The sequence below is a fragment of the Euwallacea fornicatus genome, chromosome 15 (assembly GCF_040115645.1).
Source record: "Euwallacea fornicatus isolate EFF26 chromosome 15, ASM4011564v1, whole genome shotgun sequence".
In the NCBI taxonomy this organism is placed as follows: domain Eukaryota; kingdom Metazoa; phylum Arthropoda; class Insecta; order Coleoptera; family Curculionidae; genus Euwallacea; species Euwallacea fornicatus.
The window spans coordinates 3917019-3935580 of NC_089555.1; the positions used below are offsets into that span (position 1 = coordinate 3917019).

The 18562-nt window shown below is 34.6% G+C and overlaps 4 protein-coding genes and 1 pseudogene across 4 annotated transcripts; 2 read left to right on the forward strand and 3 right to left on the reverse strand.

Moving 5' to 3' along the window:
- Positions 1-295: 295 nt before the first annotated feature.
- On the reverse strand, positions 296-2077 carry mRpL28 (mitochondrial ribosomal protein L28). The gene is made up of 6 exons (XM_066290791.1): positions 1820-2077; positions 1387-1562; positions 1072-1330; positions 737-883; positions 503-684; positions 296-451 (listed from the first exon to the last, which is right to left on the reverse strand). Exons 1-6 carry the CDS (start codon positions 1838-1840, stop codon positions 385-387), a joined length of 852 nt encoding a protein of 283 aa, XP_066146888.1. The 5' UTR covers positions 1841-2077; the 3' UTR covers positions 296-384.
- A 334-nt stretch (positions 2078-2411) lies between these two features.
- l(2)37Cg (RNA polymerases I and III subunit AC2 l(2)37Cg) lies at positions 2412-3685 on the forward strand. Its single transcript, XM_066290795.1, has 3 exons — positions 2412-2820; positions 2887-2987; positions 3045-3685. The coding sequence occupies exons 1-3, from the start codon at positions 2806-2808 to the stop codon at positions 3232-3234; spliced, it is 306 nt and encodes a 101-aa protein (XP_066146892.1). The 5' UTR covers positions 2412-2805; the 3' UTR covers positions 3235-3685.
- On the reverse strand, positions 3269-4954 carry LOC136343817 (testis-specific serine/threonine-protein kinase 3-like; annotated as a pseudogene).
- A 134-nt stretch (positions 4955-5088) lies between these two features.
- Positions 5089-7228, reverse strand: LOC136343810 (aldo-keto reductase family 1 member B1-like). The gene is made up of 6 exons (XM_066290789.1): positions 6563-7228; positions 6218-6352; positions 5995-6162; positions 5824-5940; positions 5374-5772; positions 5089-5319 (listed from the first exon to the last, which is right to left on the reverse strand). Exons 2-6 carry the CDS (start codon positions 6287-6289, stop codon positions 5125-5127), a joined length of 951 nt encoding a protein of 316 aa, XP_066146886.1. The 5' UTR covers positions 6290-6352; positions 6563-7228; the 3' UTR covers positions 5089-5124.
- A 94-nt stretch (positions 7229-7322) lies between these two features.
- Positions 7323-15808, forward strand: LOC136343813 (cdc42 homolog). Its single transcript, XM_066290792.1, has 4 exons — positions 7323-7738; positions 12462-12520; positions 14434-14643; positions 14692-15808. Exons 1-4 carry the CDS (start codon positions 7480-7482, stop codon positions 14881-14883), a joined length of 720 nt encoding a protein of 239 aa, XP_066146889.1. The 5' UTR covers positions 7323-7479; the 3' UTR covers positions 14884-15808.
- Positions 15809-18562: the final 2754 nt, after the last annotated feature.

The window sequence follows — 18562 nt, forward strand, 5'->3', positions numbered from 1 at the left end:
GCTTTTTTTAAAAAATATGTAGTGAGATTGCACATGTTTTCTCCTTTTTAGAAAAAAAGTTAAGTCTCTCCTTGCAAGTTCATTATAATATACTTTTTACAAAATGTGTTGTCTATTTTTCAATTTTATTGTAAAAATGACCTTGCATGACCAAAAATAAGCAACTTGACAAAAAAACGTTAACGATAAAGTTTATCTTACCAGGAAATTCAATTGCGTACAGTTAAACGCCCTTGGATTATAAAAAATTATAAAAATTAATCTTTATCATTTATTAAAAAAAAACCAACAACTTTTTTTAAACATAATTTAATGTATTCTTCAAAAATTAGAAAGAAAAAGAAATCTACATTTACATGCTTCTTTTTTATTCTCTTTGGATTCTTATGTGGTTTTCTTCTTAGTAAAAGGATTCATTTTTTTCAGCCACGTAGCTCCTAGTCCACTTTCACTGGAAAAGATGAAATTTAGAAAAATTGCATAATAGAAAAATGCATCTCACCTAGATTTCAAAGATTTATCCATAGCTTCTTCAATGCTAGCCGCCCTGAGCTTATCAATTAATTCAGTCCGGTAAATGTGTTTCAGGGGAACTACCGTATGCTGCTCTTCCATTTGTTTTTTAAATCTGTTGCATGCCTCTGTGTAGGAGTAGCCATACCAGTCGATTTCTTCACTGGTGTACTGAATTACAAACACATTACAAATAACATTTTTTGTTTGTCAACAAACTCACAGCTTCCAAGTATTTTCCATACTTTTGCAAAATCTCTCTTTGCAGTTGCGGCCTATCATTCAATTTGGGGCAACCTGCCTCTAATTCTTTTAATACTTTCCTTTTTAACCCCAACGGCAACAGGGACTTCAAATCGCAAGCAGGAGTCTAGAAACAGTAAACAAAAGATTTCTTCTTGTTTTTCAATAAGCACAAATTCAAAACATTGCATCGACTCTGACCTTTATTTGACTCTTAACAAAACCAGTTATTTATATCTAATCTCTTTGTGATCTAATAATATTTCATTAACACCAATGATCTGTGGGAATTAAATATAGAATAAAAGCACTCACCTTCAGTAAGTAATGGTCAAATCCATAATTTGAGTTGACCAAATTTATTGTTCGATTAGTGACTATCACTGAGAAATATGTGTCCAAAACCTCACTGTGGACAACTGAACGTTTCAGTACAGGGATCCAGAAATGGGGTACTCTTCTTCTTCTCGGGTCCCGTTTCTGGAACCCTTGGACCACAGCTTCTCCACCCCACATATGGTTATTGTACTCTTTGGGGTACAATAGTGGTATAGGGATGTTTTGAACGGGGCGACTGTAATTTTTGTTTTTCTATTGTCATAAGTAACCTATGACCACAAGTAAACATACACTTCGCCTGTCAGCTCATCTCTTTTCCATTTGCCTTCTTCTGGGATATAGTGAACAGCAGAGGGTTCAGTTTCTTTCCATTCTTTATAAAATTTCTTGTAGGCTTGAGGTAACAAAGCTCCAACACCTCGATCGAAAAGACCAGGTTTTTGGAAGAGGCCCAAGGTTTTAACTGACTTGAAATCATTTACACAGAAAATTAGACTTAAAAAGACAAAATGAAAAGATTTTATGGAATGCACATGAAAATATAATTAATTATAAACACAGTAATAAATTTACTTCTAAGTAGGAAAAAATATAACAATGCTTCATTGATGCTTCAGCATTCGTCTCATTTCAAACACTAATAAGGAGCTGCTAATTTGAAGGCGTAAAATCTGGTTTCCATCGAAATCGTAACAAAAATTTAATGATTCGGTATAAAACTTACCTTTACTGCTTTCGAAGCCATTATCTCATCATATTATTACTTTATTTGTAACTTTAATATTTTTTTTAATTTTCTGCAACTTAAGACTGCGAGATAACAGCCCCAAACCCCAATATAACCTATAATATGAAATATAACGTCACGTCAGACTCAATATCACGCAATCATATGATGTACAATAGCAACACTGGCAACAATGCTTAGAAAAATAACACCGACGAACATGGTTCATGGATACATAAATATCAAGCATACCGAGTGAACCAAAGAGAACTCGCTTTTTTTCTAACGTATTTATAACTCTCTAAGATTCCATCACGTAGTGTTTTTTGAATATAATCTATATCGCAAACTACGCCTTTTCTTATTGTAGCGTTTTTATTGTCCTACCAAAATATCTTCAATTTATACTATCTCACGATAGGTGGCCGTACTGACATTTATGTACACCGTAGAAATGGAAGGCTATTCTATACATAATTGGTTCTCACAACTTGCAGACTAACCGATTATTCAAATGACCAGTTGAGAACCTGTTCCAGGTAATATTATCAAAAGTCAAAACCCAACTTATTTAAATAATATTTATAGTGATTTTATATTATGTTTCTAAATAAACAACAGCTGAGAACAAAAATAAATTGGTTTTTCGGACATTAACATCATGAAACTAAAACACAAAATGACACAATGAATTAAGGCAGTGATTACATTTTGCAGATGTACTCTAGTTACAATCCAAAACACACTATCTATTGAAATGAAAATAATTTGGGTAAAATTAAAATAACCTGTATGAATTAATGCTTAGAATAGCCGACCATCAAGTTACACCGGCATGAAAAAATACCCAGTTGTTTTTGCCCATCTCTATAACGCTCGTGACAGGGCAAGTTAACCTAATTATCGCATGTTTTTACGTAAACTGAAAACGACAAAAACTATATTCTTTAAAATATTAATAAATACGCCAGAAACCCTTAGCAATGCCAATAACAAAGGTAATTATAATTATGGAACAATTATTCATACCTATGTGAGTGTTTTTTTTTTGTTTGCATTATTAGTTAGCAAGTAATGAAACCTTTGATGACACCTGTAGAACTTTCGTTTTAGAAGGCGAGGGACACACGTTAGGCAACGTCTTACGGGGCATTATCTCTAGCTAGTATGTATTAGCTTACCATATATTTCTTATATAAACTTAAAGTATGTCCTTGCACAGCCCAGATGTACAGTTTTGTGGATATTCAGTTCCTCATCCAGCAGAGAACAATGTTCATTTTAGGATTCAAATGCACCAGGGACAGGCCACAGACGCCCTGAAACGAGGACTTGAAGATCTTGTTAAAATATGTGATGTTACATTAAGCAAATTCGACAAATCTCTTACAAGTTTTCAATCAAGAGAATGATACTTAGAAAATAATAATCATTTTTTTGGAATTTCTATTGGTCTGTAATGGTAAGAGTGCTTTGAATATCCACATAAGGAAAATGCTCTTCATAAGTGGTAGGTTTTAACACATTCACATCATCAATTTCTTTTTTCAATTTAGCAGCATTTTTGTTCTTCCTGTTTAAACCTGCACAATACAGATAGATTATTTGGTGTTTATGATAGTTTATGAAGTGTAACCATCAAGATAACTTCTTCTTTCAATAAAAGCGTGGGATAAAGCATTTTTTTCAGATTTAGTTAAATTGTTAATTCTAGAATCAAGTCTTATCCAGTCAGACTTGACTATATAGTCTATTTTCCAGCACTTGCTTGTGTCTGGCTCCAATAAATTAATAACCAGTTGCTTTACCTCTAAATTATATTTGTAAAAATCGTAACACAAATAAAGTGTACAAGGAAGAAAAGGAGATGAATTTTTTGGGAAGATAATTTAATGTTGTAACATGATGCCCATAGAATTAAGGTGAGAGTCAAAACATGCAGAAATTTAGTGTTTTCATAGTAGAGATTGTGTTGGAATACACCCTGTAAGTGATATTCCTTTTTCCACCCCTGCACTCTTCAAAATGGAACATCTTTTTTAACTTCCTCAGAAAGGCTATCAACAATCTTAGATCTAAACTTCCACCTTTGGTTGACTTGTTGTTCATAAAGCCTCTTCACATAGAATCATCAAAAGGCATCAATTTATTGATACACACATAAATGATTACTTCACAAGACCTATATTATAAAATCCTGATATTGAAATGTTTGCCGTTCGTGTTGAATTAGATACCACATATCAGCTATTCTTAGATATTATGGCGTTTCCTTCAACACTTCCGGAGCGACTTGTGAAAGCGATCCGCAATAGGTACTGGTTAATAGCTGTTCTCCATTGCAGTCTATGACAAATTAAGCAAAGCCAAAATCCGCCAATTTCAAGTTGTAATTTGCTGTTATTAAACAATTTTCACACTTAAGATCTCTGTGAGCTATGTCCATATCATGAAGGTATTGAACTGCAAGGGCTAGCTGGCGAATCCACACTCTTGTTTGAGCCTCAGACATTAGACCCTATAGCGGCAATTTTAATTAGTTTGTTGAATGTTAAAATTTGGTAGCCACTTTCTTCAAGACATATTCTAGTAAATCTCCATTTTCCGCATTTCTCATAAAAACAAAGTATTTGGTTTTCCTCTGGAACACGCTATGGATATGTATAATATAAGGATGGTTCAGTTTCACTAGTATACCGAGTTCTCTGGGTAAAATTTTTTGGCAAAATCCTTGGGAGCTTTAGACACGTCCATCACTTTACATGCCAAATATTTGCTCTGCTTTTCATTAGATTTCAAAATGTATTCTGTCAGATAGACATTGGCGTAGGACCCTTTATAATCTTTCTTTTGAATATATTGTAATAGAAAGGTTTAATAAATACTCTCCAAGTTTTTTCAACAACCTGTAGCCCCTTGCAGCCAGTGTTTTTTCCTCTGAGCCTCGCAGGAAAAATTCCTTTGCCATTACAGCAATCTGAAGTCATGTTTCCGCTTTACAAAACAATAGGAATTTTGCATATTTCTTCCATTCAAACCATTTTATTTTAATGTGACTTTGTCATATTTGACAATGTAATCATTAGACATTTATATGCATACCAAAATCAATTTAAAAAAAACATGTCCTGGTAATGTTGAGAAGCATTTTTGCAAGCTACCTTCGGTTCTTAGAATTAAAAACTATTAATGACTTGAGCACTAAATCGAACAAGAGACAGGTACTGGCATGGATTTGAGGTAGAATTGAACTAAGGCAAATCATGTCCATTTTAAAGATAACGTATAATAATTTCAAACAATTAAAAGTCAATGTTGAAGGGGTAATATTTGTGTGTTTTGTAAGGAGTTAATTGAGCCACCCTTTGTCCATTATTGCGCGAATCCAAGTAAGTCTCATCCTCTGCATCCAACACAAAATCGTATATTTCAAAATTTTCTTTAATCCTCGATGGTGTGACCGATTTGGGTATTACCACAACCCCTAAATTATTCACCTATAAAAGAAATTTATAAAGTTCAGTTCACCTTTATCTTCAATTCAAACTTACCAGATAATTTAAGACAATTTGGGCTGCAGTTTTATTATACTTTTTACTCATAGCAATAACTTTCGCGTCCAGAATTGTAGGATCAGGAAATCCTGGTTGGCCTGCAACTTCAACCCTACCGAGGGGAGTATAACCCACTATTACAATATCTCGTTCTTTACAGTATGAGATCAGTTTCTTTTGAGTTAAGTTAGGATTGCATTCGACTTGATTGACAACAGGTTTAATGGTAGCGTTTTTTAAAATCCGCTCCACTTGCTCAGAGTTAAAGTTTGAGAGTCCAATGGACTTTGTAAGACCAAGTTTTTGGGCGTCCTCCATTCCTTTCCAGGTTTCCACATAGTCATCATCAGTAAAGAAACTTTCTGCATTTTCTGATGGTAATGGTGGACCATCTTGCTAATAACTTCTGTGACTATACTTATGGTTGAGAAACAAAAGTTAAATTACCTTAATGCCAAATGGCCAGTGAATCAAATATAAGTCCAGATATTCTAGGCCTAATGAAGTAAGACTCTCCTTTAGTTTTGGAATTACTGCATCTCTAGCATGAAAATTGTTCCATAACTATAAGATAAAGTGAGTTTTTTTAAACAGATTTATTAGTTTTGATACTAATACCTTGCTGGTGACAAATATGTCTTCCCTTTTAACAGTTCCAGAGTTGATTTTTTCCTTAATGGCACTACCCACCTCAGTTTCATTGCCATAATACCAAGCACAATCAAAATGTCTATAACCAATATCTATGGCAGCTTTCACTGCTTCTTCGACTTGGCCTTTGGGAGACTTTAAGAGAAATACTTTTATGGTCTTCTGACAGTAAAATTACATGTAGAGTTACCTTATAAGTTCCCAAACCGATTGTAGGCAAACTAACTCCATTATTTAAATGAACAAATCTGGGAACTGACATTGTACTGATTATGCAATGTATCAAACGAGATAGACGTTTTCTGCACAGTTGTTAAGAAGTATCCTGATAAATACATTTTCTTATCAACTTTTAAATTGTTGATTGTTTGTTAGGAGATTTAAACAAGATAAGTTAAAATAAAAATTACAATACCATGAGCATAGAACTGCTAGTACTCAAAGAAAAATTCATATGTCACGAACTAGATAAATAATAGCTTCTCCTATTCAGCTATTTTCATTTAAAATTAAATTTTTTCTCGAACATTGTTACCTAAAATCTTTATCCTTTTTTGCTGCTTCTGCTGTACGCAATGTTTAATTTTTACTTTAATTCAGGAAAAGTAATAAAACCCTTAGAAACGAACCGTGATTTAAGGAAACAAGATTTTTCGTAATTCGCAACAAATTTGAATAAAAATTTTAAAAAATTACATAACCTCCGTTCGACTCTTGTTAATTTAATCGTTATTTAAATCTTTCAGAAAAACAGCGGTATTCCCATGAATTTTTGTCCCTTTTTGACTAATAACCTTAAAATTGGACAATGTTCACTATGACATAAACAATTATTCTAATTTCTTAGAAACTTGATAGATGTTACGCATGCATATGTGGTTGCCTAGTGTTTAGAACCACAAGTCATTTGGCGCTAAATACATTCAATTCAAATTTTTACCAAACCTATTCAATATAGTTAATAAATCTCTGTTATCAATGAAAATCATAAAAGGCTCATTTAAGGTCGAATTCGAGGAAATACTGCATAAATATATTTAACCATCGAAGTGGTTGGTGCAGAATTTTGTGTATAAAATATAATTTATGTTCGTCATTGGTGGTGCGTACACAACAATCAATAAACAAATAAAACCAAAGTCAGGATCCCCTATCCCGTATGCTATACAAGCAATAGACCAGCAACAAGTAAAAGGTAAACTCATCATAATAACAAATCTCCCTCTCTCTGTCTTTTATCGTCTCGATATTGTCTACGGACCGCGAACTCTCGCAACGTAAATGACTCAGTTCAGTTACTTTACACGCCAAGTTATAGTCGACGGATCGTCAGCGCTGTACACCGTCGATATCGACAGCAATAGTTCGACCGTGCGAATTTAATCAGTGTTTCAATTAATACTAAAATAATTAGGAAATGTATTTTGCATTTCGGCTTCTGTGAAATTAAATATGAAAATGACGCCCCAATGTAACCCCGTACTGCATTACACGAAACAACCCTTGTTATCCCCCGGGAACCAAGTGACTGTAGTAAGTACCAACGTAGGGAAAAGGGCGCAGAAAAATGAGCGGAAAAAAGGGTCCAAAAGTCGAATGAAATGTGTTATAGTCGGGGATAAACAAGTCGGAAAAACTGCTTTGGCGATGTCCTATAGTAACGACAGTTTTCCTAACGAATACATTCCAACTGCCTATGACAACTACAATGGTAAGTATTCTTCTTGAAAAAATATTCGCTCACATTGTAACTTATGGTCATTTGATCTCACTGATGGGTATAATCTGAATTGCAATAAATGACATATCATATGAATGAATATTCACCGTAATTTCAAATGAGAGTACGATTAGATAAACATTATTTATAAAGATAAAACCCAATAAATCCATTTGTTTCTTGGAAAAAACCTTAGGAATTTTGAAGGAAAGCGCATAGCTCAGCAATGAAATCTACAAACACCCACGCACTGGATACTAATTAACTTTCTGTACTTGGTGATTAGTATGATGAGGTTCACAATAACTACTAGCAATTGTCCTTACTTGAGGGATAAAATTGATATTTCCTTTACGGTGAAGTGGTGAAAATTACCTAACATTTACCAGTACTTTTATTCGGTTTCCTTATCACTTTCCTTTAATATATGAATTCAATGACCAAATCGTAACATCGAAAGGATGCTTGAACTGAAGAACTCATCAGAGCGGACTCCTGTCGGACAAAGATAGCGAAAGGCCGTTAGACCGTCACTTTGTAAAAAAGCACTTTACATTGGCGGGGGCAGGGGACTGCTCAGGTATCCACAGGTAGAAATCAGGGACGTACGCTTCATAGAACCGTTTATGATGAAACTCAACCTTCAAAACGATATTTCATAACATCGGAGATGTCAGAGAGGTGATTAATAAGTGGGAAATCTGATATGTGGCGTTTCGGTACGATAAACAATACAATAGTGCTTGCATGGGTTTAATGCACCTTACTTGCAATAAATGAATAAGCGACTTTTGTTTATCAGACATTTTACTATTCCGATTTTCCTTCGGTTTTGAGTAAGACAAAATGCAAGGTGCCCCTTATGCAGTTGACTTCTTTAGACACCACTGGGCTTTACCAACAGGTGTGCGAGATCTTCATACACATGACAAAGAATACGTGGAAAACGCATTAGAAAAAGATCCGTTAAGAGAGACATTGATTGCAGAGCTCTTCAGCTTTTTCTGGTCTTGTTTGACTTCATAAGTGCCCGAGTTACGCCTCAATAAATTTTCTATTGAATATCGAACTAGTGGAAGAAAAACACCAAAAATATTGAAATTGAAAATAATGTGCGTCTGAGTGGCAAAACAAGGCCGCGCTACGAATACATAAAGTCAGGTGAATGATAATTTAAATTGCGAAATTGTTCAGGAAGCTTTTTTCCGTTTCCTTATCGGGAGGCGCAAGGCGAAGGTGTTTCCTTTCGGTTCTTACTATGGAGGTACCGACTCAGTAATTATTCAAAATCATCTTACTCTTAACAATAGCAGCGTGAAACCTACAATGGAATTCTACTTGGAAAACTGCAATTTATATTAATTTATTTTAATTGAGCACTGCAACTGTGACTGCACTGGCGCCCGATGATGTTAATGGAAGAGGTTAAACACCTTCATTGCCGTTATATACTTCAAATTAGAATCGTTAGCTCTGAATCGACGTTTGTTGAATAAAAAACACATTGTATTGAGAATAGGAAACGTTACTGAAGCTGCGACCTTTGAATATACCGTTTCTGAGCTAATAATAGCGAGTTGCGTGCAACCAATACCAAAAACGCGCAAAAGGTCGCCTTCAAACCTTGCCTGTATGTTTCTTAGTGTGGTCTAAATCCACTTATGAATGATATGTACCTGCTATGAAAAGCCTTCTCCTGACCTTAAGGCACCTTATATGGGATATATTGCAACGCTTGAGGCTACAGGGGGTCGGGCTTGAAATAAAATGCGTTTGCAGTGCATGCAGAGCAGAGACGGAGATGAATCAGTGATAGTAATTGCCAAGGAAATATCGAGAAATAAGGCAAAAAAATTCACATTTTGGTTGGAGACCAAAATGGATGACAATAAAAAAGTGTTTTCTATATACATATGTATATCTTTCCTGCTCTAATGGATCTGGACTAGAACTAGACAAATAGATAGGAAAGCTACTGCCATCTCGCAACAAAAGTTCGCAAAATTAAATCCGTTCAATGAATAATTGGTTTTTGTGAAATATTGAATAATCATTTCGAGTTAATTAGTATGATAAGTGCGTGTATAACGATCATGTAAAGAAAGGTAATTGTGAATATTATTCATGTTTGTACTACTTGAATCATCAGGAAATGGAATGTGTATTGTTGCAGTTAATTCTGAATAAGTACTACATTTGCTCAGCTCAGGCCTGTAAGCGCACAAGTTACGAAAGATTCCATTGGAACAAGTTTCCGACATTGGGTACCGACCAGCTGCCTCACAGTCTGCCTTTTACTTCTTCGGGTCTGTGGTGCACCCGTTGCAACGTTGCCTAATTACCTTAATGAGTAAACGCTTCTTCGGGTTCTCGACAAACCCCCCGCAACATGAACATCCAATTTGTGTCCTTTAAAAACCCACAAGGTTCTTGCAGGCAGATGTGCTTGCAGCAAGTTAAAACTCGTGTAAAGTGCATAGCTGTAATGTGGCAACCTCGGTTGTTTGCGCCTAGTTGGTTCTTTGCCATAATGGTCCTACCTGGGCACCATCATTATTGGAATTCGTTGATCCGTAAACGATAGCTTCTTTTTTTAGGTCCCCTGCAATAATATCAGTTTTAAACGGCAGATTCTCATGTGCAATTGAGGAAGAACCATCTTCAAGACTGCCAGAATGTGAAATTCAGGCTACAAATGGATGTTTCTTGCGCTCGTTTCTCTTTATGAATAATGATAAAAATTCTTCTGGTTTGATTAGTATTCATGAAGCGCCATATTCGTGCTAGGTATTGCCATTGCATATTAGGGTGCATTCTTCCTGTCGGTACAGAGGTCTTCGCTTTTCTCTTGTTTCTACATAGTGATTCAGAATTATATAAAGAAACTTCTAGGGATTATTCAGTGTAAGAATAGAAGGCATTTGAGTACAAGAACCTATGTTCAGAAATATCGGCCTAAGGTCCTACGACTTTATGATGTTTTAAGACAGTTATGGGCAAAAATGTTTTTAGCTAGTTTTAGTACGTTTCATTTTAATTTATTTGTACAAACAATACTACAATGGTTGTTTAAATATGGTCTTTGCACATCATTGTACCTGTTTAAACGACATACGTGGTTTCTGCGGACTTGACTAAAAATTTGATCATTTTGTACGATTCAAATGACATAGTAATTCGTGCAATCAGGTCTTGATCTGTTACCACTAGCGTTTCATAAGCCAGTGACTTTACATGTCCCTACAGAAAGAAATTCAAATGTGCTAGTTCGGGTGACCTAGGGGGCAACGGAACTGGACCACCTCTGCCGATCCAAATATTGACGGGCTTGAACAGAAAAATATGCAGGAGCACCATCATGTTGCAACAACATTTGCTGTGGAGCGTTTAATAGAGCATTTTTAAGAAGTTCCGGCTTGAAATTAAAAAACTAAAATAATTTGATATAATAATTTTTTTGAACATAACTGTGATAGAGCATCAAAAGGCCGTAGCGCTTTGGTAAGACCTTTCCGGACATGGGTTCTTAGAGTAAAATGTCGTCTTTTGTTGCACTGAATAATCCCTAGAAATTTGATCTCATCGTTCTGAATCACCGTGTATACTCTGTATAAAATAAACTTTCCCCGAATAAATATCAAAAGTAACCGCTGAAGTGCAACTCAAACACTTTTTATTTAATGGCAAAGATAAGATTACTTTTTAACAGGCATTTTAATTGGTGATATACGTATGTATATGTAAGCTTGGGGAGGTCATGTTTCCTTAACGGCAATGCTACTATTGTTTGGACTATCTATGTGATGGCAATGGCGTTAAACGTCTTCTCAATAACAATTAATCATAAGCCAAAACACTCAGTATCCTAGTTAAGGGCAGAGTAACATTCCAAAACAAACAAACTTTCGTGTATATTCGGTGAAAATCAGTTTTGCTTCATGTGCCAGCCCGAGACCCCGAGGGTGAATTTCATTTCAAAGTGCAAATAAAGGGAGCAGGTTTTAAAGCTCTTTCGTGAGCCGATGTCGGGCTTTTGTGCCCATTTTCGGATTCGGAATAAAGTGTATTGATAAGGACGCACAAGGGATTCCTTTTATTATGATGAGGGCTTTAGCTTCAGAACTAAATCCATAACTTCGTATGGACTATTACAAATAAATGCTCATATGAAATTAGGTGAAGTGGAGCGCTTTTATACGTTATACATCATTAGATAACACACGAAATTATCTGATCGTGAAGCGCCTTCCGCGTTAAAAATCAATTGACTTGGCCTCCGAATTGTGGTTTTGATACGTAGGTTGTTCGTTAGACAACCGTTCTTCTGCATCGACTAATGATGATTACCTTACATTTACGATAAGCTGCCTGATAGTCTTCAAGCGACTCAACTCTTTGGTAAAGGATTATCTCAATTGACGGTCACGATCATTTAAATACCACAAAGGCATGATAGTACTTGTTTTAATTATGCAAACCCGTATCTCGTTAATTAAACTCATATTGTGCAATGGTTTCCACATTTGAAGTACCCTGCTATAATAAAGGTGTACCATGCAATCAGAATGTGACCTATAATACGGTTCAATTTTACTTTCAAATGATTTTTAAACGAATTAAAAATGAATAATTTACACACAAGGTAATTGCTAGTAGCAAATCATGGCAGGTGTGTAATGAATAGGAAAATGTTTGATACAAATTTTTGTTTCAGTCGTGGTGCAAGTTGATGGAAAACCAATTAGACTGGAAATCTGTGATACGGCTGGAGAGGTAAGATACGCATATTTAAATTGCCCCAGTTCAGAACTGTCTTACATACTTTGCTTAATCATGGAGATTATGGTAGACGTAATTTCTAAACTTCGTTTTTAAGACTAGGCACTCGAATCAGCCTCCCTAATAACTACAAATGTTAACCCGTTACAAAACAAATTTCAAGTATTGGTTGCAAAACTCTCGTTTTGCCAAACGATCGTCCTTCGGCCATAAAATCGTGCTTTCTCCTCTCGAAGTCAATAATAATTAGTTTCGGATTAATTTATTGTTTTAAAGAGCTTTGCTATTATTGCCGTTTATCTTTTAATGAGAACCTAAGCGACAAATAAAAGGAAAATGGAATATATGAGACGAGGCATAAATCAAAACATTGACTATTTATATATTTACGAGTAGGTATTGTCGTTTTTTTTTATCTGCTTGATCTCTGAAAAGAGAAAGTAACTGAGTAATCAGCAAAGAACGCTTAGGGAGCATTTATTCAAAAATCTTATGAAATTCAGTTTAAAGCTTGCAGGTAATAATAAGTAATACAACGACCATAAAAAGAAACTAAAGCATCTTAACAAACCTCGGTGGTCGTACTTCGTAACACTTGCTTTCAATTCGAACAAAGAACTTTACTGGTTATTTTAGAACAAGAAACCCGTAAACAAGTACACTGCTCATCTCAAGAAATCAGCGTTCCTTTGGTACCACCTTAGTTCTGCTAAACTCGCATAGATCCCGTCCTTAGACAATGAAACTGTTCCATAAATTTATCAGCGTTTTCATGAACGTAATCGTTTGACATTAAAGATAGATGCAAAGGTTTTAAGTTGGACAGTGTGCTTAACGGCAATCTTAAACCATGGGTGAGCAATGCAATTTCTTAGTGAATCACTCTTTTGGAGAAGTCAAGTTTTATTATTATTCATTCTAAAATAGATCATTCACTTTATCAAATAAAGAACTTTGAGAAATTATTTAATGACCAAACATTTTTATCGGATATCTAAATAAAAAAAGGCTCGGAAAAGGCGCTTCAGTTCAGTGGGCACTGGTCAGGTCACTTTGGGCTCGCTCTCTTTTTAACGTATTTAGCATGATTTGTGACATCACCTTTCATGTATAGCCGATCATTATTTTTCTCTTTTTTTGCAAAAGATGTAACTTTGCTGCATGAAAAAACTGGTTTTCGTGGTCTCCCTATCACCTGCTCAGCTCACAAAGGAACGACCAGTTTTTCACCTGTGGACATTACATTGTAACAATAATTCATTAAACACAGGTCATACTCGTCGTATTTTCTGCAAGATAGAGTTATATAAGTGAACGTTTTTCATGCAGTTTAATTGTTCATTTAGATTATCTGGCTACACGTATTTTATCGCAGAAAAACACGTGATATGTTATTAGTTCCATAAATTGCAATCACTGATAATGCTCTCAAACATAATATGTGTCATTATTTGTATGTTGCTAAAAGAGGAAATTAATAAAAACTTTAAAAATTGTGAAGAATGTTTTTAATGTCCGAAATATCAAATAATGTGGGAATTTTTAATGGAATGACGGACAACGATAGAATTTATACAAAAGGTTCATCACCTACGACTGGGGTTGGTCCAACGACCACTATCTTCCCGGGTTATCACTCGTCCAACTGAGCTATAAAAGAAAATTTTCACCTATCGACATATTTTTCTTCCATAACTTTAGAGTGTGCCATTAAAAATTCAAACTTTAAAAAATGCAACACTTAACCACTAATAAACTGTGAAAATATACAATTATCTTGCGTTAACTCTATTTAAATTTAGTGTTGCTGTGCTAAACATAAAAACACATACTTAATCGTCACTATATTGTCAAGATTAAGATATGACATAAATCTGGTTTCAAATATGCAATTTTTATTATTTCAGGATAATTTAGGAGGACCCTTAAGACATCTCTGCTATCCCGGTGCCGACGTGTTTATGTTGTGCTTCTCGGTGGTGCGACCGTCTTCATTCCAATCAGCATGTGAGCGATGGGCAGATGAACTCATGCGATTGGGGGTGCCAGTAGTACTAGTAGGTTGCCAGGCGGATTTAGTCAACGATCATGATGTTCTCAGTCATCTTCGTCGACAGGTAAGCGTTGCTTTCCATAGAGAATCTCAATAACAATTAATATTGCAGAGCCAAAAGGCAGTTTCACTGACCAAAGCTCGAGATCTGGCGAGGAGACTTAATGCCACTTATGTAGAAACTTCGGCTAAAACTTGCAACCATCTCAAAGAGGCCTTTGATGAGGCCATTATCACTGCCTTAAAACGGAGGCGCGAAATGGAAAGGAAGAAATGGTGGACGAAGTTTTGTTGTTGGAAATAGCAAGATAACTTAATTGCCGGCTTTAACTTTACAAAAAAATACTCTCCTTTGTTCGTCTGTTGTTGTTTTACAATAATGAATATATGTGATATATTTATGTACGTTTAAGTGCTTCTGACGCAAAAAATGTTTAGAATAAACGTGGTAAGTTTGTACAGAAGCGGTATAAGTGATGAGATTTTCTGGTGACTTAAATCGGTTTTGTAGTATTTTTCAGGCAAGTATTAATAATAATATTGTATCTCTACTACCACGTAATTAAGAGGAATTGCACTGAACTATAGGGTGAATGCTGGATTAATCCCCAAGTATTTCTTCCATGCGTAATTGTGATTTTTGCTCACTTCCGTATAATATATAGGTAATGTGATATATTTGTGTATAACATTGTGTTGTAATCAATTATGTATATGTATGTATATACTTAGGAATGGCATGTCTTGACCAAGAAAAAATTTTCTTATGAATAAAATGTACTGAGTAATGTTAAAGGGTGAGCCGAAGCGTCTTTCATCATTCACGTTACTATATTTATAGGGTTATTATGTGCGATACAAAACTTAGGTAATTTTGAAAGGTCGTTTCCATTTGCAACAAAATGATTAAAATAGTTTTACCACGCGCAGAACGTTCATAGCATGAAATTATGAATGCAATGCATGCTGCTATATAACGAAAATCTCTTTCTTCTTAAATTTGGGATTAAATACCACGCATGAGGAAGTCCTCAATGTGAAGACCCGAATGGAACGTTTGCCTTAGATCTATATATATATATATATATATATATATATATATATATATATATATATATATATATATATACGTAATGTACATGTTAAATAAAATCAAATTCATGTGCGAATCGTGAGTAAAACAGAAATGTATATTATTGATTTTGTTAAATAAAGTACACATACATATACCTGAATTGTTTTCTAATATGTTACTAACTTGATCGTTCAAATGATATTTTACTTGAATAAAGAAAAAATTTATTATTTTCGCATTGTATCTGGGGTCGGCGCACATCAAAAAAATAATATTAATGAATTATTAAAAATAAAAGTCCCCTGCAAACTCTTCGCGAGCTACCTGCACATCTCAAAAATGACAGTGGCACGTACAGGCGCATACGAACACGTAAAACACCGTTCTGTAACAGGTATAGACAGTCCTGCGTAATAACGTCGCGTACGTTTATATGGCAACAGCGGCGTCTCTTCGATTGCTTGTTGCCACCACATCAAAGAAACGATGCATTAGGGTTACATCAGTCGTTACCATGTGGGGACGGAACTCCTCGATATAGTCACGATTTATTTTCCTTGCTTATAACAATTTAATTCTTTTACAAAACAGCGAAGTTTCAAAAATAAATAATCGGTGGCTCTACAGATGTACAAAGAGTCAGTTAGCATGTCTATTAATTAAGTTCAAACACCCGTGTATGAAGCTTGACCAGTCTGCATATGAAAAACTCTTAACTTTCGTGCGAGGAATATGACCCAATACTCGTATACCGAGTGGCACATTTCACCTCCTTTCTTCTATAGTTTGGTTATCATTGAAACAAGATTTTGATATCGTGTATATTTTACCTGTCTTAGGACGCATTCCGGAAAATATTTCTAATTATATAGTATGCTCTAAAAAAGTGTGACGATACGGAACAATTTCATTTAATGAATTATATATATATCTACATATTCCTCAAATTTTGTTGAAATCGGTTCGATAATATCGGCGAAAACATTAAAAACTAAAAAAAATAGCATTTGCATCTCTGGTTTGAAAAAATTAATAAAAAATAGAAATAATATCTATTTAAAGCAACTATACAAGGTGCTTATTAAGCATGGTTTAATAGTTTTATTAAAACAGTTGGTTGATCGTTTGTATAGGGTGTTTAAAATTTAAAAGTAGTAAAAACTTAAATTTAAAAATAAAGTATACACAATACCAACATTCTACTTTCAATCATAACCGAGTTATAGAAGACGGGAAGTGAAATGCGCCACCCTCTATGTTAGAGTATACAGGGTATCACAAATGAATGGCATAAAAAGAAATATTATATTTCTGCCATCAAAATATAAAGATCCAATGCAATAGTTGTATTCCGAAAAGTAATATTAACAAAGATGCAGAGTGTTAAAGTTTAAATTTTATTTTTGGTTTCATATCTTATTTTTTTTCTTTTTTCGACTTATGGTACTGACTTTTGGTATACGTGAAAGTTCGAAGATGAGAAACAAACTAGTGCTGTCGATTTTATTATAGTTAATAGGGGGCACAAGTTGAAAAAGTCTTGCCTAAGTATAAGGGCTCTATTTTTTTTCTACGCAACTCCAGTAGTCCTATTAATAAAAAGTATTATTCTGTTTAGTATTTTGGATAAAAAAAGGTATACCTGTTAATAGCCCGAAAACTTGACCATTTTCGAGATATTATATAATGTATAATACATATAATACAGAAAAACTTTAATTTCAATCAATTAAAAAAAAATGATAGTAACTTTGACAACCTACATCTCTAACACTGGCAAATCAATATTCACTTTAAAAATGGCGCTCATATAAACAAATCAAATGCCTACTTACTTCGTTTGACTTCGCCAGCTCTCGGCTCTATTCGAAAATACATACATACGAACGTATATAAGACATTAAACTAGCAAATATCTCGACTAGGAAGCGCAAAAAGGACAATAAAGATGGCAATAAAACCCAGTCGACGGGTCAACAATAGCCAAAGTCCTCGGGAATAACATGGAATTCCCGTAAAGAGATACGCAAAGGGCCCAATTATGATTACAGAGCAAAGAGCGGTGATACCGTTTGACTCTGATAATTAACGACCCACCACAATAGCGACCCAAAAAGCGCGATTGAGAATAAATTGAGTTTGCTCAATTTTTCTTTGAATTTACGGGGTTTTTTAGTGGGTGAAACCCCATACAGGCTGGATGCACGGGCACCAATATCGTCTTCCGGTAAGATTTTTTATCCCCGGGGTTGCGTCCCCCCAAAAAAAAAAAAAAAAAAAAAAAAAAAAAAAAAATATCTCGACAATTGTCAAGTTTTGAGACTACTAACAGGTATACGCTTTTTATGTTAAATATTAACCAGAATAATATTTTTTATTAATAAGGCTACTGAAGCTGCGTGGAAAAACATTAAAGCCCTTTTAATTAGCCAAGACGATTTCAAGTGGCGGCTCTTATTAGATACAATAAAACCGAGAGTACTAACTTATTTGCAACGTCTGAAAACTCCCAAATACCAAATTTAAAAACCATAGGTCAAACGACTGTGAAAATATGAAATAAAATTTATATTTTAAAACCCTGTATCTATGGTAATATTAACTTACTGAATATAACAATTGTGTTGGATCTTAATATTTTCACGGCAGGAATCTGATGTTGCTCTTTGCCCCATTACTTTTAGGACACCCTGTATACCTACACAAAGTGTTCATTAAGACTAGTTCCCTTTATATGCTGAAAGAATATTAATATTATTTTCTTTGCGCAAAGAATGAAGCGCGCTTTGATAATAAAGTATAACACTTACTTAAATAATTTATTTCCTATACATGTGTACCCTACACTCATACTGATAATTAGTACGCTTCTAAAAATAACAAAACTATTTTTAAAGCAGTGGCCATA